Consider the following 17,332-nt stretch of genomic DNA (forward strand, 5'->3'; position numbering starts at 1 on the left):
AGTCATTTATTGATGCAAATAAGTTGCAAAAGGTATGTGATGTAGAGCGGCCCTGTTGAAAACCATAGTGATCAGCCCTTACCAGGACTGAGAGCAGGAGGGATAGGCGAATAGCAATAAGTTTAGCTAAAATTGTAATATCGCATTTGTGTGCCTGTTACCCGGCTTCAATAGCTTCATGCATGGAAGGAGGGAGCGACTGTTGCTGTCTGGCTTCCTCATACCCCACCAGTAGATGTGGCATGTGGATATCAACGTATAGTTTGTAAAACTCAGCTGGGAGTCTATCTGTACCCAAAGCTTTACCTTTTGGGAGCCCGGCTATGACATTTTTAATCTCATCTATTTAAAAGGGCTACAGCTAAAATAGTCGCTGATCATCCTATAGTCATGCTATGGTGATATCTCCTTTATATTCATCTTGCTGAGCGAGTGAGCATCTGCACATTGGAGTGTAAAACTCAGAGAAATAGTTCGAAAATATGGTCAAAATCTGCTTGTTGTTTGGCGAAGGTCTTTCCAATGTATTCACCAACTCAGTTATGTCATTAGCAGCCCATGGACATATTAACAATTTTGCTAAATATTTCCCAAGCCGTTCACCCTCATTATACACTGTAAAGCATATTTACCAGGACATTTTCTTTCCTTTTCCACTATTTCTGCATATTCTGTGATCTAAGCCCTAATTTGTTTGAGGATTAGGGTGCTCTTGCCAAGGGCTAGATCGTGGCAAGGCTGTTTTATGTTGTGCTCTATGCTATTCATTTGTCTGCATAATGTGTTGTGAACTCCGTTCTGATTAGCAATAAATTTCATTTCCCTCATTTTAGCTTTAATGGCCTCCCAGGTTGTACCCGGTTGATTTACTGTACCTATATTAATTTTGAAATACTTCAAAATGTCTTACTGTATTTCTTCCCGAAACAGTGTATCCCTTAGGAGTTCCAGATTTAAGCACCATAGCCCTCCAAAAGAGAGTGGTTCAGGTGATGCAAATCTAAGTAGTATAGGTAAGGGATCTGATAGTGCTCGGACTAGGTGTTATGAAACATGTATCCATTTCATTGTATCTCGTGCAACTACCCAGTAGTCCAATCTAGATGTTCTATACTGTTGAGTAAAAAGTGCCCTCTATGTATTTTTTTTTTCTCTCTCCAGATATTTCCTTCTGAATTCCAAGGGCCTATGTTATAACATAATTACCTGTAGTATATAGGATGCTTCTGATCTGACCTTTATTGTACTCTGAGGACCTGTCTAAGTGCCCTTGTAACATGCAGTTGAATTTACCACCCTATAATAAAGCAGAATAGAATTGAGGTTCATCAAAATTTGGCCATAGCTTTAACTATGGTAATGAAGGAGGTATTGTGTCCGCCCCAAAGGATCTCATATTTACTGTGCTTCTCTACAAGTTCTCCCTGCGCATGAAGTCTTATGGCTTTCTTACCAGTATGATTACTCCCGATTGTATGCAGTGTAGGAGGAGGCAATACAGTGAGTGGCCCATCTACTTGCAAAGTGGCGGTAAGATTAGTTTCCTTGACTAAGGCTATAACAATATGTCTATCCAGGAACGCCATAACTCAGTATGATTTATGGGAGTTCTTAAGGCCAGTGTAGAGTTGAGACCTTTTGTTCATTGTACATGGCTTATGGTGTGTACCGTGATCGAATGAATTGATGTTGCTCAGCCAAATTAAAGAGTGGTATGTATATTTCCTCATCTTCAATATTAGTGTAGCTACTGTGCCATATACTACAGTGAATCTTCCACACAATCCCTAAATTCCCCTCTGCCCCCCCTCCCATAACTCCACAGTATAGTATCGCAGCTGCACCAGGATATGTCCCTGATTAAAATACAAACCTAACAATATACCGTCTCCTAAGCACTGTGCCATTTGAACTACTAGTTGATCCAGTTCGGGTGTAACTTTTGAGGGCAGGCCAAAGAGACTGCTGTCATCCCTCTATCAGAAATTGAGGGGGTGTTGAAGGACAATTTTAAGCACATTGCATTCCATTAGGCACTTTAGTTTGTTTGTGTAAGTATAGTGGGCAGAGAGATGAGTGTCAAATATGCGGAAGGGCTGATATCGATTTAAAAAAAATAAAAAAGTAACTCCAAACTTCAGTTGCTGGTTCGAGGAGCAAAGGTGACTGTAGAAGCATCATTACCTCTCACTGTGGTCAGTGGCATAGACCAATGATTGTCGGGGCTACTTCTTTTTGGAATCACTCTGTATATCTTCATATAGTCTGTGGCTTGCTGCGGGGTCTGGAATATATGGTGTTTTACATGATGGGTAATTTTGAGGCAAGCTTGGTACAGCATTACATATGTCGTTTTTCTTTTTTTTGATATGCTTCAACTTCTGTTTTGCTTCCTGGGTTTCCTCAGTAAAATCCAGACAAAAAGGGAGATCGAGTTGCTGTTAAAGGACATAGTACGTTTTTCCCAAACTAGTCTGAGAGCTGTTTATATCATATTCCTCAAATTAAGAAAATGCACTATTATGGGACATCCAGGGCTCCAGGTAGAGGTCATGCAGCTAGTGATCTATGGGTTCTTTCTATCACTAGAAGCTGTGAGAGTGTCTCCCGGCCCAATAGTGCTATCAGCGGAGGCTCCATGTAGTCTTTCATTATTCCAATGTTAGTGGACTTCGGAACCCCTATGATGCTTATGTTTTTGCAGCATGACTGCGCCTTTAAGTCCTCATTTTTCACTATATTTTTAACATGAAGCATCATCCCCATGTTATGTAGTGTGTCTCCTTGATGCTGAGGCTGTCTTCTGTTTTTGAGATCCTCTGTTCTGCCTCAGTCAGCTGACTGTCGTGTTTTTCCAGGGTATGAGACAGGAAGTCAATGCAAGTATTTAGCATATCAATTTTGTTGTCTATAACCTGAAGGCTGGCTTGAATAGCATGCATCATTTACTTCATACCATCTTCGCTAGTCTCAGAATTCGGATCAGTGCAACCAGTGTTGTCATGTTCTTATCTTGTGGTTCTTTGTACTTGGCTGGTATTGAATTTAGTATGGACTGATGACGTCAGTTTTATGGACTGATGTGATGAGGCCAAGTTTCAGTGCTTCTGAGAATGAGGCTCAGCAGGGTCTCACAGTTTGTGTCCAGCAGTGCTGCACTTTGGGTGACTTTTAGTAGATGTTCATGTTGCAGGGGAACAGCGCTCTGTATTGAAGAGCATAAATCATCGTGAACAGAGTAAAAAAGCCCCCACTCTGTGCCACTCACTGGGCAGTCAATATGTGCTTCGGGAGATTTATAGGTTTTTGGGGCACCCAGATCCCACCTTCCCCAATCAGGATTATAACCTGACTATGCGACCATTATTCTTGCCTTCTGCAGGCACCCCCAGCATCTTTGTCATAGAAATAAGGTGGTAGAATTTTTACACTGGCTTTAACTGGACAGATTAGAAAATTTGGACGTCCGCCCCACCCAAGGCTCACCAATATCATGAAAAGATTCTAATCAGATGGTAATACTTGAGAACCCATTTACTATCTTGTGATGACGTTTGAGTTTCTAAAGACTGTAAACACTCCCCCTCCATATTTATAGCAGTGTTTGGTCTTTTCTGGATGTATCCTGTGAGCAAGGACTGATGGAACAAGTCCAATTAATTTACTCTGCTGTTTTTTAATGCTGAGGGCAAAATATGTATTGCATGGGTTTAAAATGAGGTCTTTTTTGTAGTTCTTAGTTTGTTTTTTATTTTACGTTGAGTTGAAAGGAACTGTAAAGTCTGTAATGTATGTTTTTGTTTCACTGCTTACCTCCTTGTCAAGACTGTGATCAACCCTCGGGAAGTAGACCTGAGCCAATTCAAGTATTGTATGTGTCCTCTTAAAATGTCTCCTTGAATGCATCCTGTGAAAGCCCTTAAGTTCTTATGTTCCCACTCCTCAGCAGTGTAAGCTGGATACCTATCTCTCATACCACCGCCCTGTATATCCTTCATTTTGTCAGTACGAAATGGAGAGACAGTGGTCTTTCTATCACAGTGCATCACAAACTGCATCTTTTGACAAGTAAATATTTGTGGGTCTTGAAAGGGCGACGGTCCCCTGTTTTTCAATGCTTTTATTGCTTGAATGGAAATGAAGAACTTAGCTGGTGGTCTGTAATGCTAAAACCATATTTAGCCTATTCAGCATTTTAGCTAGCTGTTCTCTGAAGGTAGAGTACTTTGTAACAAGGCATTTATAAATCCTGCCTACTGCTTTAATAAACGAGCATAACGAGAGTAAGACTAGCTGGTTCTCTCTCAAGGAATTTAAAAGGTAGGAAATAATATCTTTGTTTGAAACCAGTGTTTCCTGCCTTATCTTGGATATTACCATTCCTTCTTTGTTGCAGCACCAATAAACAAGTATGCAGTTTGCTTCACGTAAATTTGTAAAAACACCTTGTCAATTTGGTTTTAATCTAGTTTTAAATCGTACCTATTTGGTATTTTATTTAGTATCAATCCAATTTCCACAGTTTTTTATTTTGATCAACTCCTCCTCCTGAATCATTCTTAAAGGTTTTGGAACTGCCACTAGTTTGTCTTGTACGACCTTGGCTAATGTCTACATAACCTCTATATAAAACATGCAAGATTGTTTAGTGACTGACTTTGCTTAATAAACAGCGTTCTTGACTTGTCTCCCAAGTTCCTGAGCGAGGAAAACCTTTGCTGCTTTTCCATACACTAGGTGGCCGTTAGACATATTGAATCCTTACCTGTAAATGTGTCTCTAATCTATTAAAGCAGCCAGTAACTGTACTGACATCTCAACGTGATTACCTAATCATCGCTGTGCTATGTAAGATTAATTAAAAATCAAGTCTGCATCAATTAGTGGTTTCTCTTTTTTTTACCATTGAATGGTCTACTTGTAAAGATGAAGGTGCTTCCTCATATTGCAGCTCCTCATCCATTTAGCCCGGCGTCTATCTTCTATATCTTGGCTCTTACTAGAAAATTGTTTTGCCTTATAGTGATGCTTTGTGATGTATTATATAGTCTGTGGCCTTGTGTTTGGAAGGGGTTTCTTTCCTTTTGATTTTGTAAGCTTGTATGTCAGCAACAGTGGTATTGGCACTTGCTATATGTGATGAATTTCTTTTATTTTTATGAATCTAATTTCTCCGTTTTAAATCATAATGTACACACAATTGAAAAGTCTAAAACAATACAATGATATCATAGTAAAATTTCGGCCTATGGAAATGTGCATTACCTATGCATCTAGCTAACTAATTACAAACCCCTTAAACACACATACTGTAATGAATAAAAAAAAATACTGTTTTATTAGAATTCATTTGAACGGGTCAGCAGATATAAGAATTATTTTAGCAAATGACAACAATTGCATCTGGACTAATGGTTTTCCTATCTACTCTATCTAACACTGTAGATGCTGCATGTTCTACATTAATAACCACTTTTGTGATTACCAAAGGAAGTTCTGAGTTTGTCAGTATTTTGTCTTAAAGTAATTCTGAAGCAAAACAACTCAAAGCAGTTGCCACACTGAAGAAAATGTAGAACCTTTATTTCTGGAACCTTTTCACAACTGGAAGATTTTGTTTCTTTTCTTTAAACTGTAACACATTTAAGGCTTTTTGTCTATAATAATTTGAATGTAAAGTTAGCAGCCTATTTTGATGTCTGCTTTGCAAAGTCACTATTCTTTTAGTGCTGTGAACGCCATGTACAGTACAACTGGCGAAGCTGCACCAAAGATTTTTGTGGTGGTTGCATAATATACTTTTTCTTTGTTCAACTGCTCTACATAGCCTGCAGCTCTGACTGGTTAATAGTTACTCTTATTTACTCTGTTTCTTCTTTGCACTGCTGATCCACTCCTTTGCTTAGACTGCCTCGCCCTTTCGTTCCAGAACCTATTGATGTACATTCTGGTAGTCTTTGTGTTGAACCACATGCTGTAAGCAATAGTGAATAACTTCAGTGGTTGTAACTTATAATTATATTTGTTTTAATAAATTTTTATTTGAACTACATCTGAATAGATACTCGTGCTCTTTCCACCAAGGGCACGTTCATGCGGGAGTACCCAGTTAAAGGCCTAAAATCTGTTACGGTGTTTCCGAATATTATTTGTAAACCTTTTTTACATTGTACTGAAGATTGTAAAGTGACTATGTCTGGTAGTAAAGGAACACACTAGTGTTTTGGTATTTTGTGTTGCATTATTTTGATTGAGAATCTGCTGTACTCTTTAAATAATAACTTTCTCTGCCAGGTTAATTGGCATATCTGACAGAAAACCCCTGTAGGTTGCCTCATGTTGTCGTCATCTGCATCTTTGATCACGTGGTTACTGCTTGTATTGACAATGCTAGGATCATGTATGAAAAGTAGTATAAATGAGGTTAAGGTTCATACCTCTAATGGTAGAACTTAAATGTCAATGCTCACATGCATCACCAATCTGGCCTCCATCCTACTTTGTCAAGTATTCAAATGTGTTGATTATGTGATGTTCTGGTTCAAGAGTTCCAGAAGGATTTCGCTAAATAAAATACACATCCTGCTTTTCAGTTAAGATTCACCCAAGAGGTGCTAGGCAGAAGTTCATCTTTGCTTCTAACCAGCGCTACCTGGGTGATTGTAAAAGATGATTTGGAGAATGTGTTTGGGAGCAGTTTCTTGTATACATTTTAAAACAAGTTGGACTATCTGAAGATGATCTAGTTTGTGATTGGGAGACTGGCTTGAGTCACATGAGTTCTTTTACTTAGACTGATATTTAATATCAGCATTTTAGGCTTTCTGAAGCTGTTGGATTTGGATAGACTGTATGCCAGTGTATGGTGAGGTGCAGTACTGCCACCACCAAATCTTTGCTTGAAGATGATAAAACACTTGCATTTGGTGGAAGCATCCGGCTATAATAGAACCGATCAGGTGTTCAATTTGAAGCTATTTTTCTACCTTGTTAGAGACTATGTGGCTGATTGAAGGAGTCAAGGCAAGAGATGTGTTGTTTCGTCGCCAATGTACTTAGTGCAATCTGGAGCTGTTAGACTAGTAGTAATTAGCTTGCAACAAAAAACAAACAAAAAGATTTTAGGTTTGTAGTAATCTTGTGTTCACATTTTAAGTGGTTAAGAGGCGGTGGCAGCCACTTACAATCAGATAAATCCGCTCTTGTTACTGCTTTGCAGATGTATTTAGTGAAAAAGTAGACAACGGGTAAGATTTTGTAATCCCCACCTGTCTCATATGGTGACAAATGACTGATGCCGATAACTAAATCGTTCAGTATGTAACCTTTCCTGTGATTAGAAAATTTGTAGCTGTTGGCTAGTCTAGTTTTTAGGCTTCACGATTGTGATGCCCTTAAGATGCCAAAGTTGTCTGTGGTGGTGTGTGGCTTTGATGGACAGTAATTCATTTATAGGTTTTGGGTATTTTAGGTACAAAGTTAAAGCAGGTCTACCGGTTTCCATGGTACATTATTATCATTAAAGACATAATAAAAATGTATAAGATGAGTTTCAGAGAGATTTTCTTTGCCCATGGCTTCTTGAAGACAAAGTCAGTGAACCTGAGAAAAACCTTTTCGCCACCCTTTGTCCAATGTTGCTTAAGATATGGTTACACCTTGTCATACAGGAAGCGAAAGGTCTACAGCCAGTTCAGTTTGACTTAAAATTGCTTTGCGATGCTTCTGCTGTATCAGATAAGATGTTCTGTGTTGAAACCTTTTTGCTCCCAAAAATACTAAAGGATTGTATACTTTTTGACTGTGTACTCCCTTGTGCATTGTGTTAAAAAGACTCCCAAAAATGTAGAGGTAATAGTACTCTTCCCCTTAACTTACTGGGCTTGATTTGAAGAAAAAAATTCTGCTAGTGAGTATTTCAGAAACCAGCATTTCGCAGAATGTAGCACACGTTTAACACCTTCTCACATAATGATGAAAACTGTACAATGTTTCTATGGAAAACAACTAATTTTTTTTTCAATTTTGTTTTTTTTGTTTTTATGTAGACACGTTTAAATAAAAGCACAAAGATCATGCAGCAAAAATGCAGTGTATAGAGGCCTGTGATGAACTTCCCCTAACCGAGAATGAACTGTCCCCTACATCATTGACCAGTAACAGTGATGGGCAGGCAAACATAGCGCCTTTATCGAAGGAAGGAGAAAATGCAGTGGATATTCAAGATCAAAGCAGTTTTGTGGAAGAATGTCAACTGTTAGACTCAGAAGATGGTTTTGGAAATATTTCTGAGCATATTAGTAACTGTGAAGACCTGACTGAAAAACTGTGCCAGGATCGTTTGCCTGATCCCCAAGGTAGCGGAGAACCATGTGCTGAATTGTGCATGCCCAGACAATTGTCTCGGACCTCAAACTGCTTACCTGGAGGAGACTGTGTACAGAATCTGTCAACATCATGTGGCCCAGAGCAGTCTCTCACAGGCGTAAGGACACCAGAATCGTCAAGCAACTCTTTGCAAAGCCTTATCCCAGCTAGTCCTTATGATACAGAGTGCACTAAGAATCTTCTGTCGCAGATCCAGATTTCTTCCACACAGGAGACGTTGTTAGAGGAAATAGAATCCGAACTCCAGTCCACAGATATTTTAGCGGATTTTAAATGTCCAAATGGAATGAGGAAGGAAGAGCATGCTGTAGCTATGCTAGAAAAATGTATGCATGATAAATACTTGCAGCAGGAGCTCACTATAAAAAAGTAAGTATAACATTTTATTGTTTTGAATTACAGATTGTTTCTATTTCTTCTACCATTAAGTTTTGCAGTAAAGGATTAAGGAAAAAAAAACATTAATAATTTTATTACATATATCAAACCAATAAAATATCGCCATTGGAAACGGAATGCACACTAGAGATTGAGGTTGTTGGGCTTGTTCAGGAAAGCACGCTGCTGGTTTTATAAACTTTGTTGACCTTCCCCAAAGAGCAATTAGACATTCTGAAAAAACGCCAATTTATTTTACAGACATCCAAATCACTTTTAATATTGTTGACCTTTTAGTTCTGTATTACTGATTATAGTAACTAAAGTCTTTGGGCCTTCATCATGGGGTAGACAAAAAACAAGTGTGCCGTGTTTTACTTGCAAGCAAAATACGTATCGGATTTCTTTTCTTCTGGCTGATGCCATTGTAATGTAACTGTTGCAGTAGGCAGAATGCTCAACCGTACTTTGACTTGACTAGTCCTATACCACACCTAATCAGTGATGTCTGAATTTTTTTCAGCACCAATTATTCATTTTGCATTTACATAAACCTTATTTGACCCACTATTTGTCCTGTCTAATCTAGTCAGATTTGCCTTTTTTATGTCCAGCCTGGGCAGCGCATGTGCTGCTGCTAGGCATGCAGTATTGGAATATGACTTTGAAGCTCCGCCCACTCTCCGCCCAAATTTTAAATTGGCTTGTGTCATTTCCCTTTGTAAACGCTGGCTTCCGAGTTGTTATTAGGCTTGTTAGACCCTCCTTGGTACCGCCTCATCTGCATTTGTTACCTCTCATAATGACTGGACCTTTTACTTGTCTTGTTACACGGTCTGCTTTATCTTGGCTGTGAGCACTAGTTTGTTTAATGATTTGCCCCTATTCCACCCACTACATCAAAGCACGCCGCACACTTTTATTTTATTTACTAATGGCGGTCTGTTTTAAGCATAACCTCCACGTTTCTTTCTTTATTTTAGCACCGTGGTCTGCTTTAAGTATAGGGGCCATGCTTACTTATTATTTTTTTAGTTTACTACCGCCCATGCGGCACTTTCACATTCATGGAGGCTGCGCCCCTTTCTTAGACAAGCCGCGGCTGCTATTAAAGTGAAAGCGCAGCATGGGTGCTTTTACAAAAAAAAATATCTTTTTGTCAACTTGACAAACGTGCTTCCCCATACCCCGCTTTCACATTAACGTCCACCACGCCGCTTTCTTTAGACGCGGCTTGTCTAAAAAAAAAAAAAGGGGGCGGGGCCTCCTTGAATGTGAAAGAGCCACATGGGCGCTAGTAAACAAACAAATATTTGCAAAGCAATAGGTCTCACATTTGCAAGAGTTTTAAGCTATTAAATTACAAATAGCTCAAACTCTTGTAAATGCGAAACCTATTCATTGCAAATGCTTGTCTAATTTTTCTTTTGTATTCCCAGAACTTGACAGCATTTACCTCACAGGTTAGTCATATGCAGGCCACTCAAGAGCCAGTGCTCTAGATTTCTAACATCCCAATGACTGCGTCAGCACCTTCCTCTCAAAGTTAACAATTGCTCTGCACTGCTTTATAAGCACCAGCTTGCTATTTGGAGAGCTGAAGGAGCCAGCTGTACCTCTTTGAGATATACAGTCCTAAGTAATTGAACAGGTCAACTCATTCTAGCTGTAATTCTCTCTCATCTTGAATATTTGATAACTACTTTTTCTCTGAGTTGTAACCAGGGCTTAAAGTAAAACCTCGCCACTGCAGATCTTCTTAAACCTTTGTCAGTAACAGAGCCCAGAATATGATCTACAAATTAACTCTTGTAATGGATGTGGTTTGCCTGGTAAGGATCATTAGTACTGGGGCAAGTTCAGTATACGTCTGGATGGAGTTCGCGGTACGCAGTACTCCGCAAAGTGACCCAAAAACTCCACTGCGCTACGCGTAGTTCCCCAATCGGTAGAGTGCGCTTGGTCACACCTTTTCAAATTGATTTTTAGTGCCAGGTGTTTGTCCTGCGCTGGAAAATCAACGCATACTGCACCATGCGCAGCGCAAGAGAGCGCTGCTTCTTTTCTGCCGCTCGTGTAGATTTTCTACTCAAGCAGCAACTTTCTGAATGCGAACGGAAGGTTTCTTAACTCAAGTGGTTGCAACCACCCGCGTTGAGAAATGTCACAGGGAGGTGGATTTTTCTTGCTTTCGCTCGCCAACTTGAGGTCGAGGAGCGCAAGCGAGGAAAAATGTCATCAGGAGGTAGATGTTCCTTGCATGCGCCCACCAACTTGTCGTTTGGAAGCTTGAGCGAGAAATAATTTCTGCTCTGTGGCGCGGTGTTTGTCGGAACTCCGCGTGCTACGCAGAGTGCGGAAAGCTCTGTAAACTCCACAAACGGAGTGGAGTTCACCGGCTCAGGCTTAGTCCAGTATAAGAAGTGAGTTGAGGTGCCCCAATGGCCATAAAGCATAGATCTTTTTGTCACAGATGTGTAATAACATATGCACATCTGTAATCTTTATTTTTCAATATAATAACTGATTTACCTTCAGGCAGGAAATACTTATCCATTCATTAACAATGGCATTATCAAAGTTTCACATGTTAAACTAATCCAATTATATCCATCTAAAGCAACCTAGTCCGTGGTTTGCAATTGTATTTTTTTTGCGTTTTAAGTTTCTATTACTACACAAGCGACTTTCAGTTAATATCTCTTGTCTTTCTTATTCTTTTGAATAATTATGCCTCGATAGATAACAGACTCTATAGACATTTGTGTATAGTGCTATAGCGAATTAGATCGTCTTTATATGTTTTCTAAATGACCCTGGGTTGGGGTTTGGTGAACCCTAGCCTAATGGACTGGTTTTAAAATAAAAATAATGAAAAACTTAAAAACAATTAATTGCATGGGTAGCTCAAGCCCCGTTAGGATAGTGAATGGTAGAACAATATCTACTACTGAGCACAGAGTGCATTTCACAGTAATGATAGGAGTAGGGTGATGAGTGTATAATTATTATGGAGGCTTGGCCAATGATTTAGTGGTTCAGGAAAGACCAGATAATGTTATGTTAACGGGATTTGTATAGCGTATTACTGCCCAGAAGCGTCAAGCGCTATTCAGTTCCGGCTCAGATAGTCACAGGTCCGCATTAATAAACATTAACCAATAGTTCTGACCCTTAATAAAGTTAAATATTGGTGGTATTTTTAAAAGCTGTGTCCGATCAGAATAATGTCACTTAGCCAGAGTCAACAGAGAATTAAAATATCAGTGTTGGTTGAAGAAGTTATTTTGGGCTAATTAACAAGCTCTATGCATTGATCACAAATACCTAGCTAGTGCATGACTCTGTAAATGACCAGGAATTTTGGTAACTTTGAGTAGAAAAATAGGTGTCGGAAGCCATAAAAACCATTGATGTAATGTGGAATATTTAACATCCAAACAGAAGCTGAATGAATTGCAACGTAGAGATAATTTAAATTAAGCAAAGAGCAAAATTTGAATAAAGCCAAGCAGCACTAGAAGAAGTTGGAAAAATAGAAATGGTGTGCATGTCGTGACTGTGTGGAAAGAACTTCTAGAAGCAGCAAGATTTACTGACAGCAAAATCATATGCTGGCACCTAGCTGGAAATCTCTGACCGAGATGCGCATATTGATATCTGTATAATACAGTTAATGGCAGCAATTAAAAGAGGCCAGCATTCTTGCATCAGGCCCTTGAACTCATCTCGGAGACAGCAGAGTTTACCCCTGAGGTTTCAAAAGCCCTTGGTCCTAACTATTAACCAGATTATATATTTGTAGATGAACCCTTAGTATAGATTCCTATTTTATGAAGGTTCATGAATGCTTTTATTAGAACAGAATTGTCCCTTCTATGTAATGAAGTGCTGTTATTCTACTCATTTTCTAAAAAGATGTAGGAGCTGCCCCAGGTAAGTACCAACCTGTCTTTGATAGATTCACCTGCAGAGTTATGTGGCCCACTACTCTTCAGTCAAAAACAAATCCGCATTAGATCAATGTACGGTTTGTAATCTCAGAAGCCAAAGCCATTTTTGACAAAATGTGGACGGTACTTGATGGCTTCAGGTTATTCGTAACTGCGTATTGTTAAGTTTACCACAAGTATAGTTAATATTTGCCAATATGAAAATTGAACCAATCCCAAATATAGAAAGAGAAACGTAGCATGTCTTCAGCTCTCCTGTACTTCCCCAAAGGTACCACTATGCACTGGTGACTGATTCAGTTACATTAACAGCCAGTGTTAGATAACCATGCATATTGGTCTCTAATTTGATAAGCCTCCTTGTTGATGATCTGAAGGCAATATGTATCAATCTAAAAAGAGGACTAACCTAAATGAAACCGCAAATCTCTGCCATTATTTTTTGTTTTTGATGATGCAAACCTACTAACTCAAGTTAGGTTGTTAATGCGGAAGTTTATTGTGGAATTTCCAAATCACTTCCTCTCAAAGGATGGCTAATCAGTGAGACAAAAAACAAATTGTTCATTTTAGGGCTCAGTACCAAGGCAAACGCTTAAGGTAAAGGGACAGGTATTGGAACAGGCATCACTTTTAACTATATTAGTATAAGATTTACAAACACATTGTCTTTGACGCAAGTCTAGAAATCGGTCCTAATTCTCTCACAAGTTGCCAGTGTGAGAAGATGTTTTAAACCACAAAATGGGGTGTAACGCTTCGAGAATGTAATGACATTCATGAGGCTAAAGGCATCGCCACTACCAAGCATGAGAGCTGATAAATGCCCAGAGCACTGATGCAGTGAAAGTAAAATGAGCCTATCGGCTTGTTTTACTGTCACTTAAGTTTATTGATTTCAGAGTGCCCTGCAGGCTGGTGATCATTACACACACAAAAATATCCTCTTGCTGCTCGAGAAGCTCTTCCCGAGCAGCCAGAGTATAACAAATAATAACGGAATTCCTCTGGTGTTCAGCATCTGAGGGGACTTTATGTGCTTTGGCCGACACTCGCACAAAGTGTCACCATCTATCCGATTTCATGAGAAGAATGTCCGATTGCTGCTCAGCAGTACAGAGACTGACAATCTAGTCAGGTTCTTGTGCTCCGCCTTCCTTTATTGATCACCCTAGCGCTGTGCCCAGCGGCACTTTTCTGTATGCATACGTTAGGTTTTTTTTTTTCTCCTGTTTTTTTCTTGTTCTCCGTCATACTGAATAACTGAAACAGTGCTGCTGTGCAACATGGTCTGAAAGTAAAGAAAATAATATTGTTACAACGCGGTCAACACTTGCCACATCATAGCAATTTTTCCCCTTTACTTTAAGCCAACATGTCTAAAAAGCATTGACTAAGCAGTAGATCTCGCATAGGCAAAACCTGTTGGCTTTGTCAATGCTTGTGCGATAAATGCAACAACCTTATTCTTTTCCCCAATCTCCCAGCAGGGCCCCCACCTGACCTCACCTGGACATAACCTGTGTTGTCGTACCAGACATCTCATTACTCGCATCCCCAACTCTTCTCCAGATCTCCTTTGTTTCAGCGTCACTGCATATTGGTCTTTACTTCTCAAGATCTGCAACATATCACTATTTCATGACACATTAGTAACCCTCACTCGCTCCAAGTCCATAGGTCTCAGTCTGGTATTCATGTCCTGCCAGAGCATACTCTTCCCCCCTCCCCCCCCCCCCTTCCAATTCATCAACTCCATCCTCGAAGTCCAACTCAGTTGTCTCGTACATATCACAATGTCCCATCTCAGTCTTGCTCACACCTGGATGCTTGCCTTCAACCACATCATCAAATTCACTCAAGCCACTCTTTGACATTGTGGCAAGAACGCTTCCTGTCTTTCCTCCCTTGATGTCTGGATGGTTTCTCCACACCTCTCCCTCTCTTCTGCCAGTGCTCACATGCCGTTAAAAACCTGACCAGAGGCTGTCCACCTCACCTGGCAACATTTTCCAGGATTGGCACAACGTCACACTTCAGGGCCCCCCAACCTGAGGGAACTGTGGTCCAGCCTTGTTCTTCTACTCCTCCCCCACACCTCCCTCCCCATTAAAGCCAGGCATCCTCCCACTTGACCCAGGCACCCAAATCCACCTCCCAGGTTGATCTTCACTATCCTGTAGTACTGCTTCTTCTTCAGCCCCCTCCCTCTAAACTTTTTCCTTCTTGCAAGGTGCTGAACCACTCAGTTCACTAACATTCTCTGGTGTAACCTCTTGATCTCTCTATACACCCCTTTCTTTCTTCCTGTATTTAATATGTAGTGATCTCACCTCCTGTCCAAATCTGTATTTTGTATGGTTGGGGCAGGTATTTTTCCCCCCTACAGTTGTATGCTGCACAGCGTGGGAGGGCGGCCTATGCTCCACCGACCACCAAGCGGCTTCTGAAATTAATCTGTGCCTGCTGTGATGAGCTCTTTGGTAGCACCTGCTGGCTCAGGATGTTGAACATGCTTTATGCTGAGCATGTAACCTATACTGCCATATGTTGGCCAGCTTAGGACACCGCGGATATACCGTGGGTGGGGCCGACTCCCATTCTAATGTGTGATTGCCAGCGGATGCCTCCCGATGCTGCTTTTTCCATACTGGACAGCCGCTTCCCTTTACTGGTGGGATTGCGAGTCTGTCTGTGTGCTGCTGCTACCTGTCTCCCCCAGGCCTGAAACTGGTAAAGCCGACCTTTTCATCTTTATGACTGTGCTTAGGGAATACTTTCTCTGGCATCCCACTACTCCTTGCACCCTCAGTTTTCCCCCTCAATTTAGATTTGGAGTGAGCAGGCCAGAACTGCAGACACCAACCCGTTCGCCTTCTCCCTCGTAGGTCGCTGAAAGCCAACCCAGGCCTGCAACAACACTCCCAGGTTTTATGAGGGCCTCCTGACCTGCTTCAGTGAGAACCTTCAAAGCCTCCCCTACTGATGCCTCGTCCTGTGAAATGTTCTGTGTTCTTAACCAAGACCGAACCGCCCCAGCGAAACCTACGTTTACACTTTATCCTGCCCACACAAGCAAAGAACCTTCTAACTATTCTACTTAGCAGGACCACAGCACGCCATGTCTGTGTCCTCAACAATGTGCTGACTCCCTAACCGCCACTAAAACCTCTCCGCTGGCAACCAACTCTCCCATCGAGGGCCACCTGCCACCTGTCGTGCGCCACCCGCCCTAGGCACCCGAAGGGAGGACATCCAGGTAGATGCCACCACCGACCTGTGGAGCTCGCCAGGAAGCAGCAGCCAAGTGTGATCAGCTGTACCAACGTAGACTGGCAACACTGACGAGTAAAGCAGTGTGGATGCATAGCCTTTGTAAGAGGGGGAGATTGGTGAACACCATTCTATTACTCATAGAACATTATTGATTCAGCCAGGGACCTTTCACGGCGTTATCCACTCAGATCAGCTGGATGCCCTCTTGTACACAGGTTTCACAAGCACCCCTTATGTTAGTGATTTGTTCCACTACATTCTGGCTTTTGGCTCAAGATGGGTATTTCTACTTCCAACCCCCAACTGAACATTATTTTTTTCTTTTCTTAACTGCTGGTTTTTCTTTAAAATGTCCGTTTCAGTGCAAGGTATAGCATAGTCAAAAAGTTTAATTGAAACTGTTTTAGTTAAGTAAATGATCTGGAACTAAAATGATCAGAAATATAACTACTTGGGCGTGAGCTGTTCTGAGAGAATGGCTTTAATCAGAGTTTTCATCCTTCACTGAGTGTGTTTGTCTTTCGAAATAATGAACTACAGTGTTCATGTGAAATGAGCATTGCACAAAGGTTACCTGCAGAGACAAAAAAATGGGTTTTTACATGAAGACATGGAGTAGGGGTAAACAACACAACATAAGACAAAGCAGAGACCTTATTTGTCCCATTCCAGTCAAGTATCCTACACATACCCAGAGTAAGGCATGTGAGACAGCTGAAAAAGCACTGCAACAGTGAGCACTAGTATGGGCCTAAATCCCCTCTTCCAATAGCTCGACCCAATGACCTCGAGCCACAGAATAGCCATCACCACAAGCATTACACATGTGGAACATTGGGAAATACAGTATTTTATCATACCTCACTGATGGCGGACTCCAAATAAACTCAAAGTGGTGTTTTCTAGAGAGAAAATATGTGTTGGAACGGATTCAAAGCCGAAGAAGATTATTAATATACTAGTGGTTTTTAAGGAAATTGTGCAGATAATCAAAGGGGTATGTATTCACTGGGCTGCCTGATGTTGGCGAACCCAGAGTATGTTTTAAGAATTCTCAAATCCATTCTAGGCGGCTGACTACACGAGAGAAAGTAGATGACTTCAAAATACAGATTGCAGCCAGATAGAAACAATTAGAACATCAAAAAAATATACTCTTGGGGAGTTGTAATGTGGAACTTTTTAGCTGTGGATCGAAAAAGGTACACCGTTAAGAACATCAGTGGATTATTTGAGCAGAGCTGGAGCACACTGAGATTTGTTTGTCCAGTACAGACCCTGTTGTGTGATGTCCGAGATCATTAGATCATTGAGAGCCCTGAAACTGACGGTAAGAT

The 17,332-nt window shown here is 40.7% G+C and overlaps 1 protein-coding gene across 8 annotated transcripts in view; it reads left to right on the forward strand.

Moving 5' to 3' along the window:
• The window catches only part of CCDC186 (coiled-coil domain containing 186), a 422,247-nt gene that overhangs the window by 66,143 nt on the left and 338,772 nt on the right, over positions 1–17,332 (forward strand). For all 8 annotated transcript variants that reach the window (XM_085603302.1, XM_085603297.1, XM_085603300.1 and 5 more), the window contains exon 2: positions 8,049–8,757. In XM_085603302.1, coding sequence (XP_085459428.1) covers positions 8,087–8,757 — 671 coding nt within the window. In that variant the 5' untranslated portion in view covers positions 8,049–8,086. The remainder of the gene's footprint in view (positions 1–8,048; positions 8,758–17,332) is intronic.

This window comes from Triturus cristatus, chromosome 1_2 (genome assembly GCF_964204655.1).
Source record: "Triturus cristatus chromosome 1_2, aTriCri1.1, whole genome shotgun sequence".
NCBI classification, from domain to species: Eukaryota; Metazoa; Chordata; class Amphibia; order Caudata; family Salamandridae; genus Triturus; species Triturus cristatus.